Source organism: Hydra vulgaris, chromosome 13, assembly GCF_038396675.1.
Source record: "Hydra vulgaris chromosome 13, alternate assembly HydraT2T_AEP".
Classification (NCBI taxonomy): Eukaryota; Metazoa; Cnidaria; class Hydrozoa; order Anthoathecata; family Hydridae; genus Hydra; species Hydra vulgaris.
In genome coordinates this window covers 2047501-2072655 of record NC_088932.1, presented here as the reverse complement: position 1 = coordinate 2072655, position 25155 = coordinate 2047501, and the positions used below count along the sequence as shown (strand labels likewise).

The 25155-nt window shown below is 28.5% G+C and overlaps 2 protein-coding genes across 3 annotated transcripts in view; one reads left to right on the top strand and one right to left on the bottom strand.

Moving 5' to 3' along the window:
- The window catches only part of LOC100197148 (polycystin-1-like protein 2), a 212699-nt gene that overhangs the window by 17943 nt on the left and 169601 nt on the right, over positions 1–25155 (top strand). The window contains exons 1-4 of one of the 2 annotated variants that reach the window (XM_065816397.1): positions 20163–20289; positions 23286–23361; positions 23834–24001; positions 24863–25015. In XM_065816397.1, coding sequence (XP_065672469.1) covers positions 23983–24001; positions 24863–25015 — 172 coding nt within the window. In that variant the 5' untranslated portion in view covers positions 20163–20289; positions 23286–23361; positions 23834–23982. Of the gene's footprint in view, positions 1–20162; positions 20290–23285; positions 23362–23833; positions 24002–24862; positions 25016–25155 lie in introns of those variants that run through there. The other variant, XM_065816396.1, reaches the window with a different exon arrangement.
- Positions 8529–9251, bottom strand: LOC136090339 (uncharacterized). Its single transcript, XM_065816895.1, has 2 exons — positions 8793–9251; positions 8529–8678 (listed from the first exon to the last, which is right to left on the bottom strand). Exons 1-2 carry the CDS (start codon positions 9066–9068, stop codon positions 8640–8642), a joined length of 315 nt encoding a protein of 104 aa, XP_065672967.1. The 5' UTR covers positions 9069–9251; the 3' UTR covers positions 8529–8639.

The following is a 25155-nucleotide window of genomic DNA, read 5'->3' as shown; positions in this document are numbered from 1 at the left end:
TGACCATATTAGAAAAATACCTGACCCTGACGCGTACAAGACAAATTTGGCATGTATAAATATATACATAGTAGCCTGAGTTAAATGCATTTCTTTGAAAAAATATGCTATATTTATTAAGGTGACCATATTTGAAAAATACCAGACGCGTACAAGGAATAAATTTTGGTATGTATAAATACAAATGGTATTTAAATCAGGCCCGTAGCCTGACTTAAATATCATTTCTTTAAAGGAGGAGCACTTTTTTAAGAAGCGCCAAAAATAAAATAAAAATAAAGGCGCCAAAGAGCAATTTTTTTTAGTGTCTATATTCACCTATTTTTTGATAAGATTTTGCATAAATTTAATAAAATGATTAATTATATTTATTATATTTTCAAGACGGTTTCGCCTTGCCCATTTTTGTGTTGTACTAACAATTTTTGAATGTATGTTTAATTTTAATTTTTTAGTTGCCAAACAGTACAAAGCGCAGAGGAGCACGTATCCCCCTCGCTCCCGCCCTGCCTACGGGCCTGGTTTAAATGGTTTTACTAAAAACTCGTTTATTTATTTTAAAATAGCATGTGAAGAAATTAAATTATGGAAAAAATGTTAAACAATATTTGCGTTTTTGAATCACAAATATTTTTCATAAGAATGAATATATTTTTCTCAAATTAAATTTAACGAACAAAATAGCTGCCAAAGTTTTTATTATAAATTGGGTTTTCCCTTCCGCCCAAATATCATTGGCAATCGAAAGCAATCGCTCAACGGAAGCGTTTGTACCTGGCAAACATAAAGCGGCTTCCACCAATTTTAACAAATTGTTATAAGAAACGTGATTATTTTCGTAATGAGAAAAAATTTGAACCCACCGCTTGTCACATTCAACAGACTGTGATTTCCAAGAAGAAAACTTTTCCTTTGTGCAATATAAATTAGTTTTCCGAATTTTGTCGAACAATTTATTGTCATCGAATGTGACTTTTATTGATTTTTTCAAAAAAGTTATAGTTTCAATAATTTCAATCCATTCAACTTTACAGTTAAGTAATGACCATTTAAAAACTTCAACCTGAATAAAGTGACGCGTCCACTAATCTACATACTCTAGCCAGACACTGCAAAAAATGTCTACTTTTTTCAGAAATTGATTTTTCAAATGATGACTACTTTCTTCGGTAACTTGCAAATGGTGTCTTTAGACGCAGTGTTTATTGCATTTGATAAAATATGAACATTGCAACCGATACCAATAATTTCACGGTTTAGCTTAACGATTAACATTTTGTGAATATTGTTATTACCGTTTCGTTTTAAACCTCCAAAATTGGTATTAGTGTTGTCTGCAGAAATAACCAAAACTTTTGAAGAAATATTGTTAGCACTAATGCATTTAAAGATAACTTCTGATAAAATATCTGATGTTTCTCCATTTATACAATTCATGTTAATTAGCTGAATTTGCACTCCCCCTTTAACATCAAAATAACGAGCCAAAATTGGATACATTTTAACGTCCTTGTGGTTGATGCATCAGAAAGAATTGACACATATGACGCTTTTAATAAAACATTTTCTGAGTTAGTTTCACACTATTTCTTGAACACGTTTACAACTATTGCTTCGCATTTTGTACGCACACAAGCAAATTTTGGATTATAAAATTTCTTAATTAGCTTTGATGTGCAATCAGCACTTTTAAAGCTATGGTTGTGTTTGATTGTGTGGAATGCAATTGTTCCTTCTTGAATGGCTAATATTTTTTAATTTTGACCAAAGCTCTGACTCTTCATCAATTTTGTGATTTTGTTTGACGATATAGAAACATCCAAAGTCATATTGTGTTTGATAGATTTGCAATGATCTTCAATTGCCGTCCACGACTACTAATGTCAAATAGACTTTGACAAATAGAACATTTGAGGCGTTTGATCTGCGTTAAGAAAGGAAACATATTTTTTAAACTATTATTAAATGTGTTTAACCTTCTCTTCTTACTATTCATTTGATAAATAGTTATAAAGACCTTAAAATACTATTTTATTAACACTTATTTTTATGAACTTCTTATTAAAATAAATTACAAAGCGTTACTTACAATAATTAGGGAAAAAAGACATTACAATGCAAACAAAATTTGCGTAAAACGAGCGCATTTTCTTTGTCGTAGTTAAAAAATCTTTCGAAGTAATTTTTTTACTTCTCTAATGAGAAATTTAAAAACTCTTTTTTTAAATGTTTTCGGGAATTTAATTAATTTAGTTTCGTGTTTTATAGTTAAGTTTATTGAAATTTTATTCATTTTGTTTTTTAATTATAATTTAGAAAAATCATTTATTAAAAGTATTTCAAATAATACTTTTTGAAAGAATTTATTTAATTTTTTTCTAACATATGCGCGTACACAAACGCGTACAAACCCCAAACGCGCAAAACTACCGTTAAACGCTTACTGACCGCGCCAAACGCGTACGTATTATAAATACTTATATAATATACCTTGATAAATATATATATATATATATATATATATATATATATATATATATATATATATATATATATATATATATATATATATGCGCTACAAATATCTTGTAATTTGTGATTATTTTTTATTTTATTGATATTGATTGTAAAATATAAGTAAAACTACCGGGCAAGATAATAAAATGATTGTCTTCTGCTTGCTCCAGTCAATTTTTTACAATAATAATTTTGTAAAAAAATAAAGTTGTATTGACAAAAATTTTTTTTACTATTTCTCTATCTAAAAGTCGATAATGGTATTGTGTAGCATAATGGATAGTTTGACATTAGCCAATGCTTATAAAAAGATCTTCCAATAAAACTTTACATCTACTCCAAGAGAACTTGTTTGATAATCTAATCTTTAAACATATTTATGTAATATAATGTACTGTTGACAAATCCAATCAATGTCAATCTTCTAACTATGACGGATATTCATCAGTGCTTGCCATTCTATCTTCACTCATAGTGCTTCTCAGGTAAGACTTAAATCGCTGAAACTCTCTGACTGAACGTTCAACTTATGCACTTCCAATAGAAAATGGGCAGTTGATTTAAAGCAGACATAAGAGACTGCGGAACTGATCTGTATATAAATGTTGACGTACTTATATATGTAATGTTACTTAAAAATAACGTTCTACAGAAATTCTGAAATGTGAATGTTCAGTTGGTGTGAGTGAGCTATGTTGCCATGTTCTTGCATTATTGTTATTTCTAAAACACTTTTATAAAATTAAATTTTTTTTTTGCTTTCTTGTTTTGAACAACTTCAAAAATGATATTGTTGAAGTAAAGAAGGTTCAGTTCTTATAATTCTGCTTCGCCAAATTCAACGCCAATTTCAGTAGATCTTGCTTGTAAAGAAACAGATGAAAATTTGTACAAGGAAACAATTGTCGTAGAAGACCCAGAAACTTCATTATTCAAGAGAAATTCTAAAAATAAAGAGCAAAATAAAAGATACAAAAAATCCTTTTGAGTCACATTGTTACAAAGTTTTATTAAAGTCAAGTATAAACTCTTCATCGTTATTTGATCACCTCAGCCATCGCTTTACCAAAATAGCTGCTTGTTGCTTGGTAGATCATGATTATGTTAAAGAAAATCAAACTTACAATGCTGACCTTGTTTCTCCTGATCTTAAAAAGTTAACCAAAATAAAGTACAATTTTAATTGTGTAATGGAATGAAAAATTTATGCTATTTATAAAAATAATTTAGATAATGATTCAACAAGTACTTCAAAAATCAAAAAGTTCATCTCTGCAAAATCTACAAAAAAAAAAACTGTTCGCGAAACCAATATAAATAACAATATATCTGCAAGTGATGAAAACAACATTATTTAACAACATTTAGAGGAAAAATTAGAGAAATAAAAATTCAGAACATCTAATAAATTCTAATCCTGATAAATCTGAAATCTAAGCAAAACACAAATTCATGGCTACACATAAAAAAAAAAAAAAAACTAAATAACTAGTAGTTGACCAGCAATATTAGTTGTATATGGTTAAAAGAAATTTGAAAGTTTTAATAATTTCCGTCGTGGCCATCACTTTGAAAAAAATCACTACTGTTTTTTTGAAACCAGTCTTTATCAAATGCTATGCCATGTGGTTTCTTTACTTATTCAGAAGATGACTCATGTTCTGATGGCTTTATAGCTCTAAACTTGTTACTTGAAAAAAAAATGTTGGAGGAAAAAATTCAAAAATACTTTTGTCAAACTTATCTAAATCACTAGCCTATTTTATTCAAACACAACTTCAAATGATATGTTTTATTTTTATTTTTTTATTTTTATTTTTTATAATTCACCTCCCCAAGGCCGAGAAGGCCACTACAGATGAGCAGGCTACTTTTGGTTATAACCCTCTTTCAACTCTATAACTCCGAAACACGAACCTTGACACGAACAAGGCCGCTGCGCGGAGATACAAGTTGAGTGCGGTACACTACTGCTTTCTCATGTCTTATCATCTAAATCAAAATCTGAAAAGTACTTCCTTATCCAGAAAAAACAACATTTTGTGGGATGTATTAAAATGTTTAATAGGCAGTATCCTTTTAAACACAGCGATATCAGGCTGACCACATGAAGGGTACAAATTATTTACAACTTTAGAAAAAGAAAACCTTCGTTGAATTTTTAACTTTGAAAGTATAAAACCTCTACGCACCCATATTAATAAATTGATACTTAAAATTCCTATAGTCAAAATTTAGTACAACATTAAAAAATTAAAAAAAGTCAACATATTTTAGTCTTTTGACAAAAAAAAGTAGCGCTCTATAAATAGTAAGGGGAGTCTACTTTGCAAAAAAGTTTTAAAATCACTTATATTGAATTTTTTTTCCATTTTAGTGTTTGTGTACAATGTTAAAAAAATTTTTACCAAATTTTAGTAACTATTCTAGAGCCCCCTCAAAGCCCTTAAATGTTAAATAGGTTGTTAATATTAATAAAAAAACTTTACTGCTAAGATAATGACATTTTTAAATTTAAAATGAAACAAAGAGAGTTCTACAAGATTGTTTTTATTTCGAGTTCTTTCTTTTTTATATAAAATTGATAATTTTGATTATTTGAGATTTAACAGGACATACTTTTAAAAAAAAAAATGTCTCTAATAATATTTAAAAAATTTTTTAAATATTATTAGAGACCTGTTAAATGTTTAAGTGGCTCTAGAATAGTTATTAAAATTTGTTAAAATATTTTTCATTGTGCACATACACTACAATAAGAAAAAAATTAAATTTGGGCAATTTTTTTGCCTAGTGAATATCTAATTTTGCATAATGGATATAAAATAGTATAAATTTATTTTATTTGTTTTGATTTTAATTTTTTTTTTCAAAATTTTAAAAACTTTGTTTAAAAAAAGAGATGTAAAATTGTTTCAAGAGAGAGTAAAATTGTTTCCATCTACAATTTAATTAAATGTTTAAAAATATCTAATTTAAATATTTAATGAATACAATGTATGTATAAAAATATTTTTTATGTTTGTTAAATATACGACATATTTATTTAAAAAATGCATTAATTCATCTGCTACCTAGTTTGTCAGTTGTAGTATGTTGTCACACACAGAGTGGAAATTTCACACCCCCTTCCCTACAAAAAAATTATAAATATACATAAAAATATATATAAAAGTATAATAAAACTATAAGTATACTATATTATAGCAGAGAATGTAATAAAGTGAGTAACATAAAATGAGTCCGCACTAAACCACTATTTTTGCCACCCCTCCCCATCCGTTGTTTGTAAAAAGCAGTTTTTTTTAAAGACCTATTCTGCCTCTGCGTATGTACATACAAGATCAAGATTGTCAAGAAAAATTTCAAAAAATTAAATAATCAAGTTTTTTTCGTTTGAAGCTCGCTTTTATTTCTCTTAAGTGTTTAATGCACGGGAAAGGACGTTTATTAATTATCGGGAATTTTTCCCTCCCACCGCAATCTTATTAAACATGTGGTAGGATTATCTCAAAACTAAAAAAAAAATTATATATATATTAAACAATATAATATAATTTCGTTAAAAAGTATCAAATAATCAACTAACTAAATCTATATTCATTAAAAATGTCTTAAAAATAACCTAAATAAAGTTGCCATTTTGTTCATTTATCCCCTATACAAAAGTGATACACTGAAACCGCACTCAGTGAAAGTCCGTAATTAACAAAACTTACCATTAAAAGATCAAACTTTAAGCAACGCAAGCAAAGCAAGGTAATTTGAGCAAGCTCATATTAAACAAAAATAATATCTTTAATTTAAGTCAAAACTAAATGTTTCTATGCATTGTTGTTCAAACAAAAATGAAACGTATTTCTTGCCAACAGATTTTTCTTTAAGAAAAAATAAATTTCATTATTTTAGCACTAAAATTTCGCGCCACAGAATTATTCATGCGTAATGATATTATTTTAACAACGCAAAAAGATTTAACAGCGTTTTAATTATTTATAGCCGCTATATACTGCATATAAATTTACGCCAGTAAATTTATATGCAGTATGTAGCGGCTATCAATACCGATTCTTGTTATCACCACATAAAGTCGATTCAAAAAACATAAAGCAACTTTACTGCTTTCATCTAAGAAATCTTTAGGTATGCTCATATTACCAAGGTGCTCATATTACCCTAATCTACCCTACATATCAAATAAACTCATTCCTCGCCAATGAATTAGGTCAAAGACGAAAAGTACTTCATAATAGTTAAAAAAATTCAATTGCCGGCAGTATATTAAATCGCGAACACTGTTTTTTATTTCTTTACAATTTTGAGCTAATGGAAGAATGTTTTTATAGCTGGTTAATAAGAGACCAAAAAATTCTTCAATGGGATTAAATTGAGGGGAATAAGGTGAGAGAAATTTATACATGTTTATAACATGTTGTTTTGATTTAGTATCATCAGATCAATGATGAAATCGACAATTATCCATTAGTAAAATAAAATCTCGATTTTCAATAAAATATGACAAAAGAGTTCTGTTTATAAAATCAGTAAAATGATTGCCATTATAAGCACCATCTGTTAACTCATGTCCAAGTATCCCAATAATTGAAATAACTGCCACCGAGCTTATATTCTGTCCTTGTTAGCTGGAACCGTAATATATGCTTTGCTGTTCATTGGAGCATATTAATAATTAGATGAGGTGTGGAGGTTGAACCCCGTTTCACCAATGTCGATATACGTTGAATCAACATCGAAATTGTTTTTTTGACTTTCATGCATAACTGTCTTAAATCAAGAGTTCTTTCATTGCTTTAAGTTGCGTAGAAACCAAAGTCTGAGACACATGAAATTGTGCATTTAAAACTATTTTTCCACTAGCCTCGAAAACGGAGAACTTAGAGGTATTTTCAATCTTTCATATATAGGGTACTAAAATATTAAATCTCAATAATACACTTTTTTTTTTATTAACTTACATTTTTGTAATTGGAAAAAATTAAAAGTAACAAAAATATGTCACGCCTGAAGCTTTAATTCACCTGTAAAGTTGACGGAGATTTCATCGCGGATTTTACTACCATTTTTATTCCTTAATAAAACCTACGAAGATCGATTTTTGAAATATAGTATTATATATTATTGGAAAGAATAAAAGTTAAGCTATAATATCTAACGCAGTACTTTTACTAGACATTTTTTTAAATGAAGATGTGCAGCTAAGAAGTTGGTTAATATTTCGATATTTTTTTACTAATCGTAAAACAATATGGCTGACTTATTTTGACAACATCTAAAAGTAACTTTATACAAACATATTAAATATATATATTTGATATAAACTATACAATTTTATTAAGCAAAATCATTTTATTATACATATATATAATATATTATACAATATAATATTATATATATATATATCCCATGTGGTTCTCTAACATGCATTTTGGGAGTTACTGATTCTTTTGGCCAAGTGCTTCGAAAAAACTTCATTAATTCACATACTGCTATTTCTACAAAAAAAACTTAACTAGTAAATGTAAATAAATAATGGAAAAATTTGTCTTTAAACAATATTTATTAAATATTTCTTATAATAATCGATAAACTTACCAAAACTCTTGATTTTTTCTTCGGTGAATAAATGACATGAGTTCATTTCATTGTGACACTTAGAATAGTTGTTAAACAAAATATTGAATTTTCGTTGTATGTTAATCGCCTCTACATGAATTGGATGTTCTTGATATTTTATATGATTTAAAACTACTAGTGGAATTGAGTCACATAACTTTTTTATGTTATCAATCTAAAAAATAAAACAAAAATCATTTAACACATTTGTATAAAAAAAGTTACGTATATGAATTGCAATATATTTGATTAGGAATGTGGATTAGAAATGGTAATTTAGTGCAAAGATTTTGAAAACCTGCATAACATACAGAACAAATTTTAACAGATTTTATTTCATAAAAATACAGATTTATATTTTCATATCGTACCTTCAACATTTTATGAATATGATTTCCAATGAAAGAGCAACTATGATATGCTTGACATAGCACTCCAAACGACTTAAAAAAAGATTCAATTCCTTTTATTATTAGCCCAATTCCTTCTTATAATTCAACCTTACAGCATTCTGCAATTTGTGCCTCCTTAAAAATTAAATATAATTATTGTACAAAAAACTTCAGATAATACACTCCGTAAAAAAAAAAAAGCAATGCTCTAAAAAAAAATAATTATTTCCAGTACTATTTCATAGATACCTTTTCTATTCTCTTTGATTTTAACAGTGTAATTCTCTCTGTGTACATTAACTGCAAGTAATCTGAATTTTCAGGGTTACGAAATACTTCAATGACACTTGTATCTTGAATAAGAAGAATTTTGTTATTTATATCATCAATGGCATATTTTAACGGGCATATCTCTACCTGCTTTTCAACATATTTATTTAATTCACTTGAGTCAAGGCGTTTATCATTTATTGTAAGAAATCCAGCTAGTTTAATATCAAGGAGATGACATTCAGGTTCTAACATGTCAAAAGTTTTTAGAAATATTCACAATGAGATATGGAGAGCTGGCATTGCTATCTGTAAAATGATTTATAACAATCCCATAATTAGTCTAGTCAAATTAGGGTCCGACCTGGACAAAATTTGGATAAAGATGAATTTGGTATCATTCGAAGCGTAATTTTATCTACTTTAACATATCCAAAATCCACCAAAATCCATTTTGGGCAAAAAAGGTTATTATTATTTTAGCTCACCTGACTTTTATTTAAATTTATTTAAAATACAAAAAAATTTGTCGTGTCTACTGTCAATAAGTTGTAATAACATATTATAAATTTGCTTAGTCTTTTTGAAATTTTGCGCAGATATAGCCTAATGTGTAAAAATTTAAAAAAATGAAATGTGCTTCAGAAATTATGTTCTTAAATGGTGATGTCAGCAGTTTTGATACAATATTTTTTATTTAGGCTAATACTTATAGTATATTAAAACACCTTTACTTAAAAATTTATTAGGTAAATAGTTTAAATAGATAAATTGAGACTGAAATAAAAAAAAACTTGTTTATTAGTATAAATATTTAAAAAAACAAGCATTTTTGAAATATTTTCTTTCATAATAAATATATTTTTAGCTACTTTTGAATAATTTTTTATTTAAGGTTTAAATATTAGTGCTTTTTACGCTTGACTAATATAATTAGAAATAATATCAAAAGTCAAACATTTTTTCAAAAATCCCCATCTTCACTACTTTCATTTTCATTTTTGCTGTCATCGATATTGACGTTATTTTTTGGTGCATTTGTGCACACTAAACTTTGGCACTGTCCACAGGCTGTCATGCAATTTATTCCATGAAGTCGACATTGGCATTGTTTTCCACATGGTGCTTTAGTATTAGTGCCGCAGTTACATCTTATGATATGAAGAAGGTGAATTGGTGCAAGATCCTGAACAAAAAAAAATACTTAAGTTGAAAAATTAATTAAAACTATTTTTGGGAGCTGGTTTAAACTTAGACTGTTTATTGAAAAATGAGTTTTTATCAAGAAATCTATTTTGAAAGTAAAATCGGCATTTGTGGTTTATTTTGCTGCTCCAGTATACGTACTTTGTCTGTCTTTATAGGTACTAAAACATCCTTTTTTTCTTCTCCATCTTAACTTTGTTTCATTCATATTGACTCCCAACCATTGCTGAATTTGTAAATACACTCGAAACAAATCGTACTTGATCGCGCTTTTGGTTGGTGGTGGTCGTTCTGGCTGAATTCATTTTTGGAAGTCACCACCATTCTCATATACTTTTCATATAGTTTCCTAAGTTGTGCTAGCGAGACTTGTTTATTTTTTTCACCTATAGTAATATTTGAGCTAAATTAAACCACTGCAAAACAATATGGACGTATAGTTATAAAATAAACAATATTATAAATAAATTAAAAAAATATGATCATTGTCTTGCATACCATACATGTTCAAAACATTCCAACACTAGCTACCTGATCTTTTGTTGCAAAGGGATTTTGGAATACTGTACATAAAGATTGAGCGAACTCACTATTTAATTCAATAAACTTCAGTACAGCTATTTTTCCTTGACCAAAAAGCGCAGAGGTAGTATCACAAGCTCAATTCCTTTTGTAGCAATGGTTCTGTCAGCATCTCCTTTGCATTCCACTACTATATGACCTTTTTCTCTCAGCTTTATTGCCAATGCTTTAATCAAAGCAGTTTTGTTATTGCTGTTTGACAAAAATTCAGATTGTTTACAGTTCACTTGGTTTTTTGGTTGGAATACAATGTCAAAACTATCTACTTCACCTTTGATGTTCTTGATCTTTGATGGATGATTTGTAACCATCAAAAATAATTAAAGTATGATTACCATACTTTTTTGAAATATATGTACAATATTTTTCAATAATGCCTGAGTATTTAGCTGGGAGACTCCAAAAAACTTGATGCAGCAAAGCTCCGCCGTCGAGAATATAGGTTGTGTCATTATTCTCTGTTAAAATCATTAATGAGTTCTCTATCAAGCTCTGCTTTGTTTGGTTTCCTCATTAATCCATCTTTGAAAAGAGATGTGGGATCCAGTGTTAATTCATATTCGAAGCAGTCAGTCAAATCTTCAACCCTCTCAGTTAGCATGATTAGTCTTTGGAACAAAACATTAAGATCTATGTGGACTACTTCACCATAAACTTTAACAGATGGCATAAGCTTGACAAGTGTTTTGATGTGCTTTGAACGCTCGATAACTGCTTGATTGACTGCAATATTATAAGGACTGTTTTGAATCTCTAAACCCACATTTTCTGCTTGATGACAATTGATTTCATCATCCTTATCAACACTCAAACCAGTAAATATACATTGAGGTCCCGAGTCTTGAAATTCAAAAGGTTTAAACAGCTTGAGCTGCACCTTCAATGCTTTAAAACCTTCATTATCTCTTTTCACCGAGACTCGCCAGATTCACAATGTTGCTGACTGCTCTCAAAATGATGCTTTGTCAATGTTGACAAGGAATCATAATTTGCTCCGCATTTGTGCAAGGTACTGACCCAAAGATTCCTTGTAGTCTCTGACATACCCCTTCTCCTGGTTAGGCCTACACTGCTTTTTATTGATCTTATCATGCACTGTTCAATTACTAAATCAGGCCAAAGACCAGCCCAGTATTGATCTGTGCGTCTAATACAATGGTAACCTGATTTACATTACTGCTCATAAAGCCAAGGATGTTCTGATTTAAGTGAGTGCATGGATTGCAGATATAACCAAGCACTTTTGGCATATATGCCCTGTTGCGGCAAGTAAATTAAGCATAAGCCTGATGGCTTCCAGATGTTTGCCAGTTCCCAGTTCTCTCTGCTCTGATGAACATTTTGATAATGCTAATGTATTCAAGATACTGCAACCATAGTTTTGCTGTTCTGGATGAACGGGAAAGCTGTATTTTTAAATTTTCAATAAGATTTGTGAATCTTATAACTACACTGCTATAGTTTATCTCTTCCAAATCCTTGTTTTCTTAGACCAGATCCTGATACATATTTTCTAGAGAACTATCAGCTTCATCTTTGGGCCTTTGTTTAAAAAGTAGACTCATTAAGGCAGACTCAACTAAGAAGTGAGCTCTTAGTACTCTAGCTACTGCTTTACAAGTCATTATATGTGTGACAGAGTTGCTTGCATAAATAAGTTCGAGTAATCGAGTAATTCAGCCCTGATCCCTCCAAGACCATACCAATACTTCCTAGGAAGCTCATTAAGATGTGGAATTCTCCCAATCGAGTAACTATATCCAATTGCTTAGACTTTGCAATTTTGTAAGCTTTTAACCATAAAGGCTGATCAAAAGTTACACTTGGAGTGGATAAATTTATTAATTTTGCATGGTTTTGTATAAAAACTGAATTAATATCAGTATTACATCATAAAATGTTTAAAATATTTCGATTTTGATTTTTACTAAAACTAAATGGATAAATAACTGTATTACAAAGTTTTTTGAATTTTTCTAGGCCAAAATCAGGATGTATTGATCTAATAGGAATGTTTAAAACTGATGACAGAGCAATAAGACATAAAAACGAAGAAAACTTGTTAGTTTGGCAGTTGATCAATGCTTCCATTTTTATAATTTCAGAAACTGATTCATTGTTAATTAATTTAACCTGATCTGAACATTCACAAGAAACACAAGCTACTAGCAATCTGGAAAAAGTATTAAAATTATTAGTTTCAACATGTTCAATAAAAAGAGAGTACCTCGAATAGTAGGAAGCTTTTTCAAACAATTCAATCGAAGTTAGAAGTTTCAATATATTAACTATTTTTAGTGAAGAATTGGTTAAAAGAGAAGACCTTAAATAAAATAAAACGTATACTAAAACTGGTAAAGCTACAGTTAAGCGGCCTAAAATAGTTTTATTTTTTCGCTCGTTGCGCTCTCGTGTGAAGACTTGTTCAAAGTAGTGACTTTTTAATATAAACATAAGAAATATTTATTGGCTTCAGTACATACATCGACTATCTTATAGCCTGCTACTACAAGGGAGTGCTGCTACATCGACTCTCTTATAGCCTGCTGCTACGAGGGAGTGCTGCTACATCGACTATCTTATAGCCTGTTGCTACAAGGAAGTGCTGCTACATCGACTAAGGGTTTGGCATGGGGCAGCATTTTTTTTTATTATTATTATTTCACTTAATATTTCTAATGTTTAAAAAGCATCCTCTGACGAGAGCGCAACAAGCGAAAAAATAAAATTATTTTAGGCCGCTTAACTGTAGCTTTACCCTAAAACTAGTTAATTTTTTATAATTTTTCTACCTGGAATATGAAACACTTTTAACTTTATTAATAGTATTTACCTTAAAGCAACATAATCTTTACTACCTTCTTGCTGCGGTATAAATCAATCCATTTCAGCATTTTTAAAAGACTATATGGTTGAACTGGAAACTTATTATTTAAACTTTTATGCTCTTCAACTAACCGACTATCGTATTTGCGGGTATTTGGCAAATGCCAAGCCTTAATTTGAAACTAAAAAATTCATTTTAGTTTTCAAACTTTATAACAAGCAAAACGCTTAAGGTAGTTGTCGGCAGTGCCGACAAGTAATTCTAAGATTAATTGCCGGCAGGATAATTAAAAATATAAATTTAAAAACTTTGGGCTTGTTAATGTTTAGTTAGCTCAATGGATATGATAGTTGCTGCAGCAAAAGACGTTGCGAGTTTAAATCTGCCTAATTAATTAATTTATTTCTTCAGAATTTATGTTTTATTTTAAATAGTACTAAATTTTCTAAGTATTACCCATTTTTTAAGTATTACCCATTGTTAGTGATAATTCATTTTTATTTATTATTATTTACCATTTATTAGATTTAAGTTTAATAGGTGCCTCAAAGTGTACATACATCAACTAATATAACCGTAGGCGACGCACAGTATGAGTTAGGAATAAGCGCAAAAAAGTCTAAATACAAAGACTGACTTAAATAGGGATTGGCTAAGCGAAGAGTACATACCACAGACTGACTTTGATAGGGTTAGACCTGTATAGAGCGTTCATAGATTGACAGATGGTTTTGGTTTGGGCAGGCAGTCTATAATTAAAAAAAAAGTCGTCGTTTTTTTATCACTAGCGTAAAAAAAGTTATAAAAGTAAATAAAATATATAAATGTTACTTTGCATAATTTAAATTGTGTTTCTAACGCCAAAACTAACAAACTAATCAAATCACTGTATTTATTACATTTAAATTGTTTCTTTACTCGCGCTGCCGGCGATTCATCTCAGAATTATTTGTCGGCACGGTCGGCAATTACCGCTAGACCTCGCAAAATCCTTTGACAAAAATTGCAAGCGAAGAAAGAATCTTCGGTATATAAGGTTGTAGGTTTTGAACGATTTATATATATTCTTTTAAACACCCAATAATTACATAAATTGTAGGTAAAAAAACAAATAAAGAAAATGCTATGTGTATTCTTGTACTGTTCTTGGAATATTTTCTTCCATCAAAGTTCTAAATATAAGTCTTTGTTCCTTTAAATTCCATAATTGGACAGATTGTTTTAAAATTGCGGTGATATTGGCATCTAACACTTCCTTAGGGCGTGCACTTTTAATTTTATTGCCCTCGATCATACATTGCAGCATATTAATACCAAATTGCTTGCATATTAGCCATATCTCACCAACAAATAAACTTTGGTTATTTATACACGGCAACTGAGTCATTATAATGGAGTAACATATGGGGTCATTAAGTAGCCTGATAAATAAGTTTAATTTGTTATAAATAAGAATGTTCGATACAGAGTCTACTTTGAAAAAAGAATGGAGGTAATTTTTACTATGCTTAGAAATATTAAAAAATGATTTTAAGACAGATCGTCCAACTTTATCAATATTCTGTAGAAACTTATTGTTGCAACCACCCAGTTCTAGTCCGTATAATAGCGTTGGAATAGCTAGGGAATTAAATAAATAAATAATCGTAGCAGGCTGGCAGAAGCGAATTCCGTTTCTTATAAGTGCTTTTGCAACAGATAAAAATTGCGTTATCCTTTCATTTATATTCGTTTTTTGGAGTGTTGCCGTCATATTTTTGTTCTTATTATCCCAAAGGAAACCAAGATGTTTTAAATTGCTTTGAAACTTAATAGGAGCATCGTTAACATAAATCACGTTATTGATGATCGAGCTTACTCCAGATATTAAAAATTCCGTTTTTTCTGCATTTAGTTTGATAAAGTTTGATATTACATACTTTTGGACGATGTTAATAAGATTTTGAAGACCAGATATAGTTGAACTTTGCAAAATTATATCATCTGCATACGCAATGACACCAGTGTATACTCCGTTTATTGAAGTTCCTACTTTGGATTCTGAGACAATTTTCTCTAAAAGATTTTCAGTATAAATATTGTAAAGATGAGGCGAAAGTATGGACCCTTGTCGAACTCCCTGAGACAACCTAAACTCTTCTGATGTGCATCCAAGATATGATACATTAGCAGTACCTGACCGATATAACGATGAAATGGTATGAACTACCGATAGTGGGATTTTTTTCTGATAATATAGTTTCTCAAATAGTAAATCCCAGTTACAACTATCAAAAGCTTTGTTAGCATCTAAACTGCATATATATACAGGTGAATTGTTATGATTATAGTGTTTTATTGTTTCACTCAGAAGAAATTCTGCGTGAAGGGTAGAGCTATTTTTTTTAAACCCAAATTGATGTGAATGACTCTCTGTGATATCTGGACATATGTGTACAATAAGATATTCGAGAAGTTTCGTAAAAATAGGTAGAATGCTGATTCCTCTGTAGTTATTTGGATTTTCCAGTGATGTTTTATAAGACTTAACTAATGGAATAATTGTGGCTGTTGATAAACATTTGGGAACCTTTCCATTTGTTAACATGCTGTTGTAAAAAGAAGCGAGTAACATTAGAAGATTATTACTGCGAGAGTTTTTAAGATGTTCAGCACTTATTCCAAAACAATCGTAGGATTTGTTATTTTTAAGATTTAAAATACATTTTTCAATATCAGCTGTTGAAATAAACTTTGAATTAGGCTCTTTACTTATATGTGGAATTTGTTGAGGATTAAATTCTTTATTTGTACATTGCGGCGTATTAAGTATTTTTTGAAAGTGATGGCTAAATTCTTCAAAGATTTCATTTTTGTTTTGCAATTTATTAATTGTAAAGAGTCGAGTATTCTTTTTGTTTTTTATTTTGCGAATATTGTCCCAAAACTTTTGAGGATTAGTATTGCGTAGATATTCGATATTTTTAGTTTTTTCGTAGATTTTTTTGTTATGTGCTGCTTTAACAGCTTTACGGAAGTTTTTTCGGGAATAGATATATCTTTTGTAGACTACGCATTCTACTGACTTGTTATAATCGGATTTTTGCCATTGCTTATAGTGAAAGGATAGGTTATCTTTACATCTTTTAAGCTCTGATGTCCACCAAGATTTTGAATACTTACATGTCACTTGTTGTCCAAAACACTGTTTAACTGCCAAGAGAGCTGCATTTTTGATTTTGGAACATGTGATTTTAATTTCTGCTTCTATTTTTTCATCTATAAATGTGTAATTGCTAAAAGCTATAGATAGATTATGATTATAAAAATCAATAAACTTTTCATTCTTCCATGCATGTTTTGGAACTGAATCATACTTTTTCATTGTATTAAATATTTCGTTAGATAAGCTGCTACCTCTAAGGTTGATACTTGTGGATATCGGAAGGTGATCACTATTATTAAACGGTGAAGGGGGAATAACTTGACAATTTGTAAAACATAGTTCTGTATTTTTTGAAGATGCTATATGGTCAATGTAAGAAGAATTTAAAAGAGTTTTATGTTGATAGGTGTAGGTAGGACCAGCACCATTGACTATATCGACAAAAACCAACTCATTTGATTTAATAAAGTTTGTGAGATGTTTTGAAAGATTGTTTCGTGTTTTGTTGTTACGAAATTCTAAATCATATATTTTATAAGGAAATGACTGAAAATCTCCAGATATAATACATTCTGCTTCATCCTCATAGTTGTTCATGATTGAAGTAATTGTATGTAGTTGAGAAGAATATTTATCGTACGATTCATTATTGTTACGACAGCATGAAAGGTAAACCCCAATAAAAATTAAGTGACGCTTGTTTATTGTGCCTTTTATTGCAAGAATGTTTTCATCCTCATGTATTATATGAAAAGACGACATACCTTTTTTAATAAAGAATGCGTTTCCTCCATACGGTCTACCGTGTGTATTTTTTTCTGCCGCATGAAAGATAACATTATGTGTTAGTAATGCAACATTATCTAACAGAAAACTCTCGATGTTTAGCAGCCAGTGCTCCGAAATAAAAATAATATCGAAATACTTTAATAATTTAGAGATATAATACGAGTTCGATTTAAAACTTTGACAGTTAAACGCACAAAGTGTTAATATTGTATTAGTTAAATTTAATTCTTTTTCTCCCATTATGATTTATAATTTGATTGTTGCATGAATGATGTAGAGTGATTTAAGAATTGTGGCAATTGTTTTTCAATATTTTGATGTGTTTTTTTGATTGATAGTGTTTCACGGTGCATTCTAAACGGTTTGACAATAATGTTATTATCCCAAACATCGGGTTTAAGTACCATTCCTTTTTCGCTACTTTTAATTTTCACTTTGAAGGATCGGTTGTACATGTTTTCTCTGTTAAGCTTAATGTCTAATGGCGTAATACCAATTTCTTTATTCATGTAGTTTGAAAGATCTTCTTCAGATAAGGAATTACAAACACCGCCTACAAATATATAAGACTCTCGAATAATACGTTGCCCTGCAATCGAGTTTCTGTTGTTAACGACTTTATTACCAAAGACGGGTTTTATCCTCTGCTTATCTATTTGGCTATTTATGACTCTATTATTTTTTCCTATCACTTTGAAATCTTGATAGTCTGCTATAAATTCGTTTTCTTTTTGCGGTTCAGGCTTAAGCAATTTAACCACGGTTGCGTAGGAATCTCTACTTTTATTTCTACAATCAACTTTCAAACTAGAATCCTCTGCAATGGAGCATACAGGAACATCTTGCAGTGTATTTATTTGGTTTGCGGAATGATAATTTATTGAATTTGAAACAATAGATTTTAAAACTTCTTGTGGTTTACTGTTACTTGCGTTAACAGATTGTGACGCACATTGAATTTTCACAATTTCGCTATTTGTTTTTTGTAATGCGTCGTATTTTTCCTGTAATAAATGCAAATCTGCCATGATTTTTTTATTTTCCGATTGTAATGCCTTTAAGCGATCGATAATTTCTTTTAAGATCGATGTCATATTTATATCTGATGATTGATAAATTTGTGGACTAACTTGTTTGGAGTTAGAAAGCAATTTATTGAAGTCCTTATGGAGTTGATTTTCCGCTATAGTAATCGACATCAGATAAATATCATCAAGACACGTTATTATCTTATACCGCTTTCTAAGATTTTTTTTCACTGGGTCTTCTGCGTCTAGAATAATGTTTAGCAACGAGAACTGCTCCATGTCAAAACGCTCTAATATTTCTGTAAACAATTCGACTCTTAATTTAAAAACTTCAGCCTCTTTAAACTGCGAAAGCCCATTGATAATGACTTCCTTTGGATGGGAACAAATTTCCTCTACATTTATTATATAGTTCTCTACAATATTGTTACTCGACTGTATTGTTAAAAACAACTCACCAATTTGTCTTGGTGCCATATAACATAAAGTTTAAATACATCAAAAATAAAAACTTGTTTTTTGTATTTTTTTCTGAAATAAATCTCTTCTGAAAAAAAAAAAAAAAAAAACACGTCTGTTCGCCGCAAAGATGCGTAAACAAAAAATTTGGAGCAACTGTCAAACAAAAGTTTGTCAACTGTCAAACAAACTGTCAAACTGTCAAACTGTCAAACTGTCAAACTGTCAAACTGTCAAACTGTCAAACTGTCAAACTGTCAAACTGTCAAACAAACTGTCAAACTGTCAAACAACTGTCAAACAAACTGTCAAACAAAAATTTGGAGCAACTGTCAAACAAAAGATTTGGAGCAACTGTCGCAATTGTTCTAAACCTTCTACAGAACTGATTGGTTATAAAAAAAAATCTTATTTAAAACTTTTTTTTTTATCATATTAGTATATTTTTTTTCGGAAAGTTTGTAGCAAGTGTCGCAATAGTTCTTTTTATAAAGAGTGATTGGTTTAAACCGTTATTTAACCAATCATTTTTGATTTAAAGAACAATAACGACAAGTTTCACGACACTTGCTACAAAGTGATCGGAAAAGTTTGTAAAAATGTACAAATATGATTGGTTAATTGGTAAAATATTTTTTTATATAAACACACTTGTTATAATTGCATCAGTTGCTCCAAAACAAAGGAAATTTTGTTTAAATCACGAATAAGTAACCATAGAGATTAAATAAAATCGAGTTTACATTGAGTAATTCAAATGTTTGATTTATTATGAAATCTCGGATTCTAATATCTATTCAAGACTTTATTAAGGCAAGTAGTGCAAAAAAGATTCACTTATATTTAGCGGAGCAAAAAGACCGTCGCAAGCGCATCAGTGGCGACACCCTAGATCCGCCCCTGATGAAGTTTATTTCTTTAAAATTTTTCGAAAATTTCAGAGATTTTTGAGTAAAATTTCCCGGAAATTTTCAAAAAATTTTTATAGCAATAAACTTCATAGTTATTATATAGTTTTATAAAATTAGAAATTAGAAATGGAACAATAATCTCAAAAAAACACTTCCGTTTTTCATTTGGTTGGGAAAATTTTTCTTGCTTAATTATTATTGTCATTTTTATTATCATCATTATTGTTATTATCATTATTATTGTTATTATTGCTATTATTATTGTTGCTATTATTGCTATTATTATTATTATTAAAAAAAATATTAATTAAAACTGTTATTATTGCTCTTAATATTATTATTGTTTGTATTGTTGTGTGTCAGTTTTGCTTTTTCTGTTTTATTTTATTTTGTTTTGTATTATATTTAGGTTTCACTTAATTATTATAAATTTAGCGTAAGGGTCATTCCATACCAAATGAGGCAATATTTTAGAAGGTCTCTCATGAGCTATAAAGAAGGAAATCTTTGAATCCATTTTGTAGTTCTCGTAAAAAATTTAATTAAACATTTACTTTATAAAAGTTGACTTTTTAAGCAAAAAAATTTTTTTTTAGGGTTTTTAACAGCTATAAACTTTTGATTTTATGCTGATATTTAAAGATTTAAATTTTTAGGACTTTTTTTTTCCATAATGACAGGATAAAGTTGTAAGTTTTGTTATCAAATTTAAAACTTTTTTTCAAACTTTTTTTTATAAAAAGGTTTTCAAAAACTTGAACTTAAACACTACCAACTAGTATAAAACAAATCAAATTTAGTGTTGATCTTGGTGGATAAAAATTTTAAAAAGTTTGGTGTTGATCTTGGTGAATACAAATTAAAAAAAAATAAAGTTGATTAGAAATCTTCATTCAAAAATTATAAATCATTTAAGTGAGCTGGATCAAGGTTTAAAAAAAAATTAGGCCTTTTTTCCTCCTAAATTCAGATAAAGTATGAATAAAAAAGTCTGGTAAAGTATCAATAAAACCAAAATTAAAGTTCTTTGAATTTTAAAATACTGATATGTCAATCTGAAAAATAGTATTAAATATTTAAAATAAATTTATAATAATGCACTAATATAATATTTAAATAGTAAATGATTTAAAGAACTGTCCAGACTAAATCTAAGCTATCTAAGAATTTTTCTTTCAGAAGTAAATTAAATCCCATAGAATTTATTTGCAACCAGTTCAACAAAGTTTACTCGCTAAAGTTTGAGAACAAACATTATAGGTAGTCCTTTAAACAAGCAAAAAAAATATGATAAGTAAGTTTTAAGATTTAAACTAATACCTTTGAAAATAAATAAATTTTAAACAATGTTTTGTAATTGTTAAATTTTTTTATTGATTTTCTTAGAACTATTTGTCTTTTTGTTGCCAAAGGGTTTAGTTTAATTTCTGATAAAAAAATTCTCTTTTGTTGCAGAAAAACAAGGAAAGTAATTTATGTCGACAGCCTTATATTAAAAAAGATTTAAGTATTTGAGAGCGTTGTTTCAAAAAAAAAAGTGTGATCTATAGAAGTATGAGCTAAGAAGTTGCATCAATAGCAACAGCCATTGATTTTATGCAAAGCTCAATCACTCAATCACTTTGATTTACAAATTACAAAAATATTATATTGTTTTTCCTATAAAGTTAAGTAAAGTGTGTATTAAACATTTATTTTTTTAAATCATGTTTCATTTTATAACAAATAAGTTTATATTTAATGCAAATATTTATTCTGTTACAATTTTTGAGTTTTTAAAAAAGCAATAAATTTACGTATGAATTTTTTTTTCTCTAAGAATAATAAATAAATGGAACTCTCTTCCTAATCACATTGTATCAGCGTTATCTCTACAAACGTTTAAACTGCTTCTAGACAATCATCTAAAAAATGAATGGCTTCTCTACGACTAATCCACATTTTATTTTCTATTAGTTATAGAAACTCTGTAATTGTCAAGTATTATATAATTAGGTTGACAGACAGTTTATGCCTACACAATTTATTGTAAAACCTTAATTTAAAAAAAATAAATAAAAATAAAGAGTTTTTTTATTAATTTACCTGAAAGTATCTTTTAGGATTATAAATTAGTAGCCCCTTATTTGTTTACTTTTTGATATTCAGCATTCTTTGATTGGTATTTATAAGAAAGTTTTGAATAAAAATGATGCCATCTTTGGTAACAAACACTTTACATCAGGGATTAATTTAAAAAAATCCTGGTCCAGCTCATTTTGATGGCTAATGACTTGAGATCTCAATTTTTCTGAAATTTTTAATCATTTTAAGTAGATCAACATGCAATTTAATTTCTAGTTATTTTCTATAAATTTAATTTTTACCAGTGTTTAAGGTATATATCACAAAATAGTGATAAAAATATTTAGTTTGATAACAAAAATATTAACTTTAGCCTGCCATTATGAAAAAAAGTCAAAAATAAGATAATCAATGTTTTTTTTTTATAAAAGTGTCCATTACACACTTACTATTAAAAAAAAGTTGAACTCAATTTTTTCAAAAGTAATAAACTTCAAAAGTAATAATAAAAGCCATGAAAAAGTCCTTTTGCTTAAAGAGAAAGATTTACTAAAAATTGTTTTGAAATTTTTTTCAAGTACTGCATTAAATATTGACATGATATTTCAGGATTTGCTTTTCTTGCATATATATGCCAAGTCAATAAGTTTTAGCAGTTTCTGTCCTAGACCATTATTCCGTCTGGTCTGGAATAGCCCATAATAGAGTGCTATTTTTATTGGGTGGGTCATATCGTATATCTGATAATTTTCTAGGGTTTTACCTTAGCTAAAAACATTAACAGGAGTTTATCTGCAATTTTTAATATTTTTATACTAATATTTTTATGTTAGTTTTTATATTTTACTTAGAAAAATTTCTTTTGTTCAAGACACATAGTCAGTATTTTAAAAATTATTTTTAAATATATTTATAATAAAAGCATATCATTATACTAATTTTGAAATTATTTAAAAATAAAACATTGATTTTTTTTAGTCTTTATTTAGAAAAAATAGTATAAAACAAGGAGCAGCAACCCTGCATAAGTGTACTAGGGGCAGATCCATCTGGTAAAGGGAGCAAATTTTAGATTTGGTGGGCTTAGACCATCTAGTAAGAAGGATGGAGGGGGGCATATTAAGGGGTAAAAATTTGCATTTTCCTATTTCATTAAAATTTCATATCAGTTTTAAACACTTTATTTAAATAACTTCCTTCTTTTTCACACAACATGCTGTGTTAAATGTATAGAAGTACATAAAAAATTTTTTAAATTAATTTAAATTAATCTATTGCTCCCTTAACTCCTTCCCACTCTGGATTTGCCTCTCAAATGCACCCTGAAAAAAATACAGCAACCCTTTACAAATGTATCCTGTAATATTACAGCTACCCTATATATTTGTACCCTGTAGTAAAAGAGCAATCCTGTATAAATGTATGTAGTCACACTAAAATAAATTTAAATATTATTTTAAGGTCATTTTATTGTTCTATGTGGTTGGAAATAATGTAAGTGAAAGCAATTCAACTATAAGCAATGGGCAAAGTAATGGTAGGTTGATTAAATTTAGGTCAAGTAATATAAATTTTATTTTAAGTTTCACTCTGTAATTTTAGCTAAAATTACAAAGGGTGAAACTTTTTGTGCTGATGTAATTTTATGCTTTGATTATTTTCTTTGACTTTTTATTTTAACTTTGCTCTTATCCAACTTTCATAATTTCGGTTTAATAATAATAATATAAGTTTTATGAACAGTATAATAAATATTGTATATTAAATTTACACAGAATTACAATTTGATAGAATTTGTTGAATCAAGTGTAGTGGTTAAAAAAACTCTATTTTAATAAAATAAAATAAAAAGAAATATAGAATTAAACCAAGAATTATAGCAAATATATGACTCAAAGATATTCTTTTTTTTTTTTCTTTAATTTATTATGGTATTTTTTTTTTTTTTTAATGCATTCATACTTTTTGACTTTATAAGTTTATTATAAGTTAAGGTTTTTTTGTTATAGATTGTACGCAAGCTACATACGAAGGAAATGCTAATGGAGCTTGTTGTTATTTTCCATTTATTTACGGTGGGAAAGTTTATAATAACTGCACAATTGTGGACTGGGACTCATATTGGTGTTCAACAACTTCTAGTTTTGATAATGATGGAATGTGGGGTGTTTGTTTAGGTATGATGTCTCACTCATTCAGACATAAAAGTATATTATTTGTTGAAAATAAGTTTTCAACATTTCTTTTACTCTTAGTGCACTTAAAATAACGCCAAAGTAATGTCCCCCCCCCTCACCTGTTGCCAAAGTAATGGAAGCCATTAAGTAACTAAAATAAAATTTAAAACATTAAATAATTTTTTTAATACTAATGTATGTAATAGTGTAATATAATAATAGAGTCATAAACATTGAACATGGAACCTTTGCGCCATTTATTTTTTCCATAACCGGAGGAAAAAGTCTAGAATGTACAATATACCACTAAATTTAAACTGAGTAAATAACTGAAAAATCAGGAGAAATATATGATGAACTTACATAAAAAGTTAAGCTTTCCTTCATAATAAGAAACTCAGTTTTTCTTTGTTTACACAGTTGACACCACCATAAAATCTCTCTAGTTCTACAGACCATTGACTATATGAGTATTGACTGATATGAAACAGTCTACAAATTATGTAATCTTGATCCAATGTTTATTTATTAATATCTGTAATTTGATATTAAATTTAATTTGATATCTGTAAAATTTTCTATAGTTTATAATTTTTTTCTTTAAATTATAAATTTTTTTTACAGTTTTTGTGTATTAAATATTTAATATATTTAGTTATTTAAACATTATCTTGGGTGTTTGAAATATTTGATGAATTTATTTTTTAAAGTTTATAATATATTTAATACATTTAGAATTTTTAATATTTTCAATGTTGGTGCCAAAAATATTTTGTATATTAATTGGCTTTAAGAAAAATATTTATTAACTTAAATTAATTTGAAAAAAAAAAAAATTATTTTATATAATTTCTTTTAAAGGATCAGAGTGGAGTTGGTCAGAATGGGGCACATGGTCTAATTGCTCTGTAACTTGTGGATATGGTAATATGAGCAGAACTAGAGTATGCCTTGATATCAATTTTTGCGTTGGAAATACAATAGATATACTGAGTTGCTATGGCACCTGCACAGGTAGTGTTTTATAAACTTGTTTTATTTGAAATCATGTTGCAAAGTTTAAGTAAAGATGTAAGTTTCTTAGAAAAAGAATTTAGGCATAAAAAGAAAGCAACCAATCAAATCTAAGCAACCATAATCAACACATCAATTAA